General features: G+C 28.1%; 1 protein-coding gene across 1 annotated transcript; it reads left to right on the top strand.

Moving 5' to 3' along the window:
- Positions 1-3,492: 3,492 nt before the first annotated feature.
- On the top strand, positions 3,493-4,895 carry LOC108811091 (adenylate isopentenyltransferase 7, mitochondrial). Its single transcript, XM_018583146.2, has one exon. It carries the CDS (start codon positions 3,677-3,679, stop codon positions 4,673-4,675), a length of 999 nt encoding a protein of 332 aa, XP_018438648.1. The 5' UTR covers positions 3,493-3,676; the 3' UTR covers positions 4,676-4,895.
- Positions 4,896-9,709: the final 4,814 nt, after the last annotated feature.

The raw sequence follows: 9,709 nt of genomic DNA on the forward strand, positions 1-9,709 counted from the left end.
AAATTTAATATGGCATGATTTATAGTTAACATAGAAATATAATATACGAATGCAATCTATATACATGGATACCCTTCAATCATTTTTAAAGTCGTATTAAATTTAACAAGGCACTAATATATAACTTGTAATGCATTCCAATAATAAATACAATGAACTTTAAAAAATCATCATTTCAACATCAGTGGATTTTTAGTTAGAAACTTATCTCCAAAATCATCACTATATACAAAACGTTATGTATAACACAAATTTTCTAATCAAACATTATTAAAAAAATTTACCATGGCACGGACGCAGATTATAACTAGTTTTATTATAATAAGATACAAATGAATATAAAACTATATGAGTAAAATATCATTTAATAAATATTAATTTTTATATATAAAGCTATATACCATATAAAATACATAATAGTAAATTTTCAAAATAATTATAAATTTTAAAATTATAAAAGTTTGATATTGAAAATTTTGTTATGAATAATTTAAATTTTATTTTGATTAGATACAAATGATCAAAAACCATATGATTAAGAAGTGTCACTTGATATATATTTAATTAAAATATACTATCATTTAAATTGGAATCATATACCATACAAAATAGATAAATAGTGTAAATAAATAAGAATGGTTGATTGATTCTGTATTTGCGTCAATTTAATTATATTTTATTAGTTAAGGTATTCTCAATTATCAATACATATTTGTTATTTATTTTTTGTAATATGTAAAATATATAAAATAAGTAATAATGTAAATCAATTTGTAATATACAATATTATCAGTGCGAGGTGGACAGTGTTATTTAACTCCCGCTCGTGTGTATAATGAATGATAGAATATGTGGGGCCTAATGGCCGAAGCGCTCGCAGTTCGATCGGTCCATGCCCGTCAAATGGAAATCACAAGAATCTGTATAAAAACAGATTGTCAAGCACTAGTTGCTATCTTATCTTCGAATCGTCATCCAGCAGATCTCTACGGAATCTCTCGGACATTAAATTTCTATCTTCTTGTTTTTCTTGCATTTCGTTTATCTACATCTCAAGAAATTTGAACTTTGTTGCATATTCTCTGGCTAAGAATGTATTGTACTCTACACTCATCAACTAGTTGGTGGGGAAGTTTTTTCTTATAAGTATTATTCAGTGTTAAAAAAAAAGAATATGTGGGCCTTCGACCAAAAAAATATGTATATATGTGGGGCCTATATTATAATTAAAGATTGATTGAATTATTGTGGTGTCCCACTCTAGCTTGGAAACAGCTTTGCGTCGGTGTGACGTAAGCCTCCAAATTATAAAACCGTCTTTCTTGTGTGTTTATTATTATTAATAATAATAATAATAATAATAATAATAATAATAAAATAATAATAATAATAATAATAATAATGTATACGTCCAAACCTATATTTTGATAAACACAGTAAAAAATCAATAAATTTAAAATCCTTAAATTAATATAAAAAATAAATTAAATTATTTTTTTTCATTCAGGAATTAGGCTAACGTAAAATATAACATAATTTCTATGAGATTAAGATAAAAACTTATGTAAAATATGCAGTGGTTCTAATATAAATTAATAATTAATGTATATAAATTTTATATAAATAAAATAATTTATTTTTATTTACACTGAAATATATCTTTATTTATGGTAAAGACATTATTTTATGGTAAATAGTTTTTATAACCAAATAATCAAATTAGAACCACATAAACTTGTATTTCTAAAATTAAATCAATATATATACTGTAAAATCAAATATTCTCTTACTTTACATAATACATACTTTAAATATATATAATTAGATAATAAAAAATTAAACTAATAATTCTGTAAATTAACAAATACTCTCTCTGTTTCATAATACTTGATGTTTTGCCTTAGTGCACAAAGATTAAGAAAACTAGTTTTTTCTAAGAAAAAAAAATTTAAAAAATTTTTGAATCAATTAACCAGTAATAAAAAAGACAGTGAGATCTAATTAGTTGAACAGTTTCCAATAAAGTTAAAATTAACCTTAAAATCTCAAAACTTCATCTAATTTAAAACAAAATTATCCTTCTAAAACATCAACTATATTGAAACGGAGGGAGTATCAAATTTTAACATATTAATTCATAGTATTTACAATACAAGAATCACGTCAAAAATTGTAAAACAAAGTAAAGAATATTTTACAAATATATATGTTTTATTAAATGAAAATTCAAATGAATTACAAGTATTTTGACATAAATTAACCACAATCTTAATTATGAAACTCAACTACAAAGTATTGAACTCTTTTTGCTATGAAAATTTTTAACTGATAATCGATACAAAACTTATCATCATCCACTCTTAGATGGTAGAAAATACGATTAACTCTAGTAGGCAATTTATATTATTGGTAATTGATGTAGGTATTATCCACCGTTCCACATATTTCTACAATACTAAATTCACATCAATTAAATTTAAATAATTTTTAAAAAATTACACCTCTTAAAACAATAAACAGCTGTACAAGTATTTTGCAGTACCAAATATCTACAGCAATTTTTTTGGAATTTTCATAAAATTTTAAAGCAATAAAATTTAAAACCATAGCAAAAATCTACTAATTTTTTTTAATCAGACACAATATTTTCAAATTTTCTATATACAAAATATTCTTCATCAACTCTTTTGTTCCTTTAACACGTGTCTTTTATGTAAGGTGATTATCCGGCTCTTCGGTAACCTAGATACGTATAACTCAGCTTATGCTCCTCTCTTTAGCTCAACACCCAGTTCCAGCTTAATTAGCAACTACTTAATCTAGTTAAAACATTCGGAGCTGTATTTCCGACTGGTAAAAATTGTACATTAGAGAACTTTGCATCTTCATGTTTTTGTTGCAACACTTAAAGACTCATAAAGGATATATAAGTAGACAATACAATCAGTTCTTGCAGCTACTACTTCCTCCATTGCTGTACATGGATTACCTTCTGTCTATACTCACTTGCTGTTACTAATTTTGCTTTAGCCTCTTGTACTACCACTGTCGTTGAAATTGAAGAGACTATACACCTAATCTAAATTTCTTTTGAAGTCGAACAAACAACTACAACAATAGCCATAACCAATAGCTCAACTCCTCTCTCTTTACTACAATTGTGCGATCACTTTTATTTTCTTTGATCAACTTTCTCGAACTATATAACATTAATTAATATTATATGCATGCAATGATTTTCTTGTATTTTAATGAAATTCATTTTTAAAAATAAACAGCATGCTTGAACTTATATTTCAATAGAAAGGAGAACAAACGATAAAGTCTATAAGGGGCTTTGAGTTTAAATAATTTGTTTGCCCTTCTGGTATTTTTGTTTAGTTTAAGTTGTGAAATTACCATCAGATTTCTTATAAGAAAAAGAAATTATTAGGCCGATTTTCTATAGATGGGGCCTTTAAAATCTATTTTTAAAAGGTCGTAAAGGCAGTTCTAGGTCTATATATAAAGGCTGATCTTTCTAAACTTAAATACATGTAAATCATTTTCTGCATTTCACAATTTTCTCTCGCACTCTCAAGGCTGATCTTTCTAAGCATAAATTTTAAGTTGAGGTGGTCTTACAAAAGGACAAACCAACAAACATATTTTTCGCCCACCAAAAAGTCAATTCATCATGAAGTTCTCAATCTCAGCATTGAAGCAGGTACAACCAATCTTGAGCTTCAAAAACAAACTATCCATGGTCAACGTCAACTCTTTCCTCCATCCCCAAGAAAAAGTCGTCTTCGTTATGGGAGCCACTGGATCCGGCAAGTCTCGACTCGCCATCGACCTAGCAACACGGTTTCAGACAGAGATCATAAACTCCGACAAGATCCAAGTTTACAAGGGCCTCGACGTCCTTACAAATAAAGTTACACCTCAAGAATGTCGAGGCGTGCCTCACCACTTGCTCGGGGTATTTGACTCGGAAGCTGGAAACCTAACGGCCACCGACTTCACTCGCCTTGCGTCACAAGAGATCTCAACACTCTCAGCTAACAACAAGCTTCCTATAGTAGCGGGTGGATCAAACTCATACATCGAAGCACTTGCGAATCATTCGTCTGGACTATTGTTAAACGACTACAAATGTTGTTTCATTTGGATCGACGTTTCCTTACCAGTTCTTAACTCTTTCGTCTCAAAACGTGTCGATCGCATGATGGAAGCAGGATTACTCGAGGAAGTAAGAGAAGTATATGATCCCAAAGCGGATTATTCCGTTGGGATACGACGAGCTATAGGAGTCCCCGAGCTTCACGAGTACTTGCGGTACGAATCTCTAGTGGACCGTGCCACACAAAGAAAGATGCTTGACGTAGCGGTTAAAAAGATCAAACAGAACACAGAGATATTAGCTTGTCGACAGTTACTAAAGATTCAACGCCTGAGCAAGAAATGGAAGTCGTGTATGCACCGTGTGGACGCCACGGAAGTGTTCTTGAAACGTAATGAAGAAGAAGCGGACGAGGCTTGGGAGAATCTTGTAGCGAGACCGACAAAGAGAATCGTCGACAAGTTTTCTAATAGACATGTGATGAAAAATGATGCTGTTGAGCACTGTTTGACCACCATTGGAGCGGCGTCTTACGGCGGAGGAAGTGGAAGTAGGGCTCACAATATGATATGAAACGTTTTGTTTTGAAATGATTTGTGAAGCTTTTTGGAGTGAGTTAAAAGATTTACGTATGTGTGGTGGTGATTCGCTGGAGGTTTTTTTTTTGCAACACACAGGTGTGTGACATATAAAATGAAAGAAAAAACGAAAGAGTTTTTCATTTTATTTTAATGCTTGTATAGTTGATTGGATTCCCTTATATTAAATGTTTGATACCTATTTGAGTATTTGACTACGAGCTCACGATAACCGAAAGTTATCATTCCTTGTGCCACGATATCAAAATTATGTGTATCGTTTAATATAGAAACAATATTTTGTCTTGCTTTTTTCTGTATTTGGTATCTCTTAGCCTTACATTTACGCATTCATGTTATTGGTTGAAGCTAAGGAACTAACTATATAACAGTTAAATTCTGTTAATTTGAAAATGTCTGCTGGATAAACGAAGTTCGTATTGCCATTATAATTAATTAAGTCTTCACACAAAAAAAAAAAATGAAACTATAAGAACATCTCCATTAGCTGATCACTACATTTAATAGAAATATAAATTATATGATGATTATAACTAACGATTTCACAATTGTTAAAAAAATCTTTAAAAATTTACGCAATTACAAGAGAAAAAGACTATGATAGTACCAAACCAATTTTTGTCACAAAAATTAACATCTTAAAAAAGAAAATAACCAAAAAAAAGTTTTATTGAAGGGTAAATATGCATTTATAACCATTGGAATAATTAATTTAAGATTAGGATTTAGAGTTAAGGAGTGTGTTTTAGGAATGTGTTCAATTTTTTTTTAAATATTAAAATTTTCAAAACAAAAAAATGTTATTTTGGTTATTTTATTTTAAGTGTTATTTTGTGACAAAAACTTAAAAGTATGAGTTTAGAGAATTGACTCAATTACAAAGCGCAATAAGACAAGAGTAACTCTTAATAATAGCATAGTATATAAATTATGTTAACGGATTGGAAACGCTAAAATGTAATTCGAAAAATGGTTGTGGAGCATGTAAAGTAACAAAGGAAACTTGGTTTGGGATTGTGGTTAGTTCACGAATCCTCCAAAGATTGTGCGTCGTTGTGTTATTTTGTCCAGTTCTTGTTTTGAAGGGAAACATGGATGTGAGACGTTTTAGTTTAGTTTTTCAGCTATGAAATCCTGATTAAATAAATGATATCACGTCTCTACAAAACGTAATACTCTCTATGTATCATTATAAGTGAATTTTAAGGATTTTTCATAAAAATTAAGAAACCACAAAATTTTAAGTGATTTGTCTTGGTTGTATAAAAATAGTATTAAATAATACTAGTTCAACCAATTTAAAAAAGATACACTATTTTATGATTGGCTAAAAATTTTAAATAACAATTAAATTTATCTAGATTAGTGTGAACTTCACTTATTCTGAAACAAAATAAAAATCCTAAAACACTACTTATATTGATACAGAGGGAGTACTACATTTTAAGTCTTTCAAAATTAATAGTACTATGAGCCTAGCTAAAGCATTGAACATCTAGCTAACTTTGAGCTGAGAAGAAGGCCTTTCAATATACAAACTTTTAACGATTGCACCTTATCGTAATTCACTATACCGAATATTAGGATCAGATAAATTAAAAAGTTGTTATTATCCAATATATAAACTCCTGTAAATTTTGAAGTTAACATAACCCCATTTAGTTAATGCTACTCCTTATATTCTCCCTCTCTTTCTACTCTTTTTTAATAAGTTTTGCTCCACAAAATTGTAAACCTCAGAAAATGGTATAAATTTTAATATTTAAACCAATCACCAGAAAAAAAAACTGAAAGTTATATACTCATATCATATTATACATAACAAGTTCTCTTCCGTGTACCTACAAAAATTGAAACATTTCAAGTAAATGAAATTCTTGAACAATTATAGTATATAAAGTGAAAAGAGGAATCTTTAAGGTGGTAAAGGGAAGAATCGAAGAAAGAACAAACAGAAGAGAGAGGGTATGAGCGCGTGAATCACGTGCGAGACTTTTGAGTGAGTTTAAGAACTCTGTGTCTGCGAGTTGGAGAAAGCGCACGCGCGGTTTTTAACTTAGGATCCGTACATAAATAATAGCAAAAGCGTGTGGAGAAGGTTGCATCAATCATAAATGACATTCGTACAGTTGCGAAAGAGAGAGGAACTTATTTCATAAATGACAATCATAAATGGCATCAATCATAAATGACATTCATAAGTTCCTCTCTCTTTCATGGACCATCCATTAAATTTGATTACACAGATGTCAAGTCAAAACGCATCTTTAGGAGGAGGAGGGGATGAACTTAACAAATGTCCCAAGGAGGCAGCATCTGATGTCTTTCTTTTTTTTTTTCTTTGGTTTACAATTTTTGTTAATTTATTTGAGAAGACAGATGATATTTGTCTTTGTTGGTTTACAGTTGTAGTTGTGATTGCTCTGATAGTGATTGTGGGTGAGGTAAGTAGGAAAAAAAGACGGAAAATCGATTAATTCATACATAAATTAAATATATAATCTAATCTAAAGAATCTAACCCTAAAAGACCTTACGTACTAGAACCTTTTATTGCTAAACCATAAGCATTGTTCCATATATTGTTACCAAATCAATAAATATTTTTTAAAATTTTTCAATTATATTTCTTATTAACCTTTATATTTATGATTAATTAAGAATTTCACAAAAAAATATACATTTTTAAAATTAAATTATTAGATCAAATTAAGATGTAGATTACAGAATAAGTTTACACAATAAGTCTACACAGTATACTTCTTAGGTGGTCTACATATATGTAATTTTTATGTGTATAATTTCGATGGACATAATTATAAGATAAGTTTTTAATTTTTTTTGTTTGGTCATAAGGATTAAATGGTAATTTTAACATCTCTTTAGGTTAGTTTTCATTTAATTGAATATAAGTATACTTTTGCATTTCAAAATCACTATTTAGATTGTGTTAGAAAAATTCCTTTTACTTTAACTATTGGTGTTTGTTTTCTTATAATAAATAAATATCATATAAATATTTTAATTAATATAAATGTATTCCGCCCTTCCGTAATTTTTAATTTTTTTCAATTTAATTAATTCTTCCGCAGTTTTACTATTTCACGATTCTAAAATTAAAATTAAGCAATATTTACCAATCGGAGTATAATGTCTGTATTCTAAAATCTCTTATATATTAAAGAAGAAACATTTGTAAAAATATGTTTCCACATATTGACACAAAATGCTTACATATCAGTCTCACATTTATTTAATAATTAATGCGTTCATACACTAATTTTTTAATTCTATCGCTGACAATTTAGGTTTTGAGTGTTGACAGCGGGACAGGGAAACGCACTGCGGGACAGTAAATAAGTCACCATTCAACTTTCTTTCACTGCTGATTTCACAAATAAAAAATAATATTTTTTTAGAAAAGCATAGGGCGGGACAGATTGAGTCTTAGGCTTCGAATGGTAAAAGCGGTTCAAGCAGTGCAGATCAAGCGGATCAAGTGGATCAAGTAGGAGAAATGCAGATCAAACATATCAAGCAGGAGAAGTGCAGATCAAGCGGATCAAACAGAACATGCAGGAGAAATTATGATATACCACTGCGGCGTATCAACTATTTTGTTGTTTTAATTATTAAAACTTTTAAAAAGTAAATATACATCAATAATATTTTATTAATATAATATACTTAAACTAAATTTTAAACGTGTATTATATAATTAATAAAAATAATTATGTTAAAATATTTCTGTTTATCAAATAATAAATTTAATTATTATTTTTCCAACATGCACAATTTTGATAGATTTTTAAATTTAAAGTTTCTGGGTCGAAACTCATAATCTAGTACAAGAAGGGGTTGTTAAATATTTTTACCTTTATGAAAAAATTGTTTACCAACTCCGAATAGTTTTAACAATTTGACTGTTTTTTTGTTTAAGAATTAATAATTAGATTTTTAATAAATTCTAAGTAATCATATTATCTAATTATATATATGTATATTTGTACATATAAAGATTTATATTTCTACATATGTATTTAGTTCATGACTTCTTATAATTCTTATTTAAAAAATCTCTCTCAAGATTACTCAAAAAAACTTTATTGATTTTGGTATGTTTATAAAACAAATTATGGTTTGATACATTTACAAACTAACATAATAAAGATTCAGTATTTAATATTTATTTTAACATTTTTTATTTTTGAAAACCAAACTTAATATAATTTTGTTTAAAGACAACTAACGTAATTATATTTTTTTTAAATAAAACAATTAGCTATAAGTTTCACCAATAACACATTTGAGATATATAAATATTTTTTAAAATAAAATTATATTTTAAAAAAAATATATTAGTATCATTGATTTTTTTAGTTTGTAAAAATTATATTAGTATCACTGATTTGTTTAGTTTATATATATATATTATATATATATATTTTAAAAATTATATTAGTTTACTGATTTGTTTGTAAAATATAAATATATATGTATCCCGTAGTTACACTATTATTATATGTCACCATTCATACTTTGTTCTGAACCGTTTTTTTAAACGAACCGCAGTTGTTCCGCAGCATGCGTTTTTCTTATACAAACACAGTTAAACCGCACCACACTAGTCAATTCGCTTGTTCCGCACCGCTCAGTCCGCTGTTACCATTCGGAGCCTTAATATGTTCACATACTAATTTTTTTTAATTAACTTTTTTTTTAGTTTTTGTATTAGTGAATTCAAGTTCTCTTCAGAGAAATACTAAATAATTATTCCTAAAATAAATAACTACAAATCATTAAGATTCACATCAACTAAATGTGTAGATGAAAAGTTTTTAGAAATTGAAAGTTTTGTATTTTGCCGAACTTGGCCATGATTGAGGTTTATGCATACAAAAGAAACAAATAATTATAATTGGTTATGAATTATGAAAATTTAAGTGAAAAGCACCACAAAATTAGATCTTAGCAAAATATTGTTTTTCTTTACAGAATTTTCATATCAA

This window comes from Raphanus sativus, chromosome 6 (assembly GCF_000801105.2).
Source record: "Raphanus sativus cultivar WK10039 chromosome 6, ASM80110v3, whole genome shotgun sequence".
In the NCBI taxonomy this organism is placed as follows: Eukaryota; Viridiplantae; Streptophyta; class Magnoliopsida; order Brassicales; family Brassicaceae; genus Raphanus; species Raphanus sativus.

Coding starts and splice junctions, on each gene's coding strand:
- LOC108811091 (XM_018583146.2), top strand. CDS start 3,677: ATGAAGTTCTCAATCTCAGCATTGAAGCAGGTACAACCAATCTTGAGC.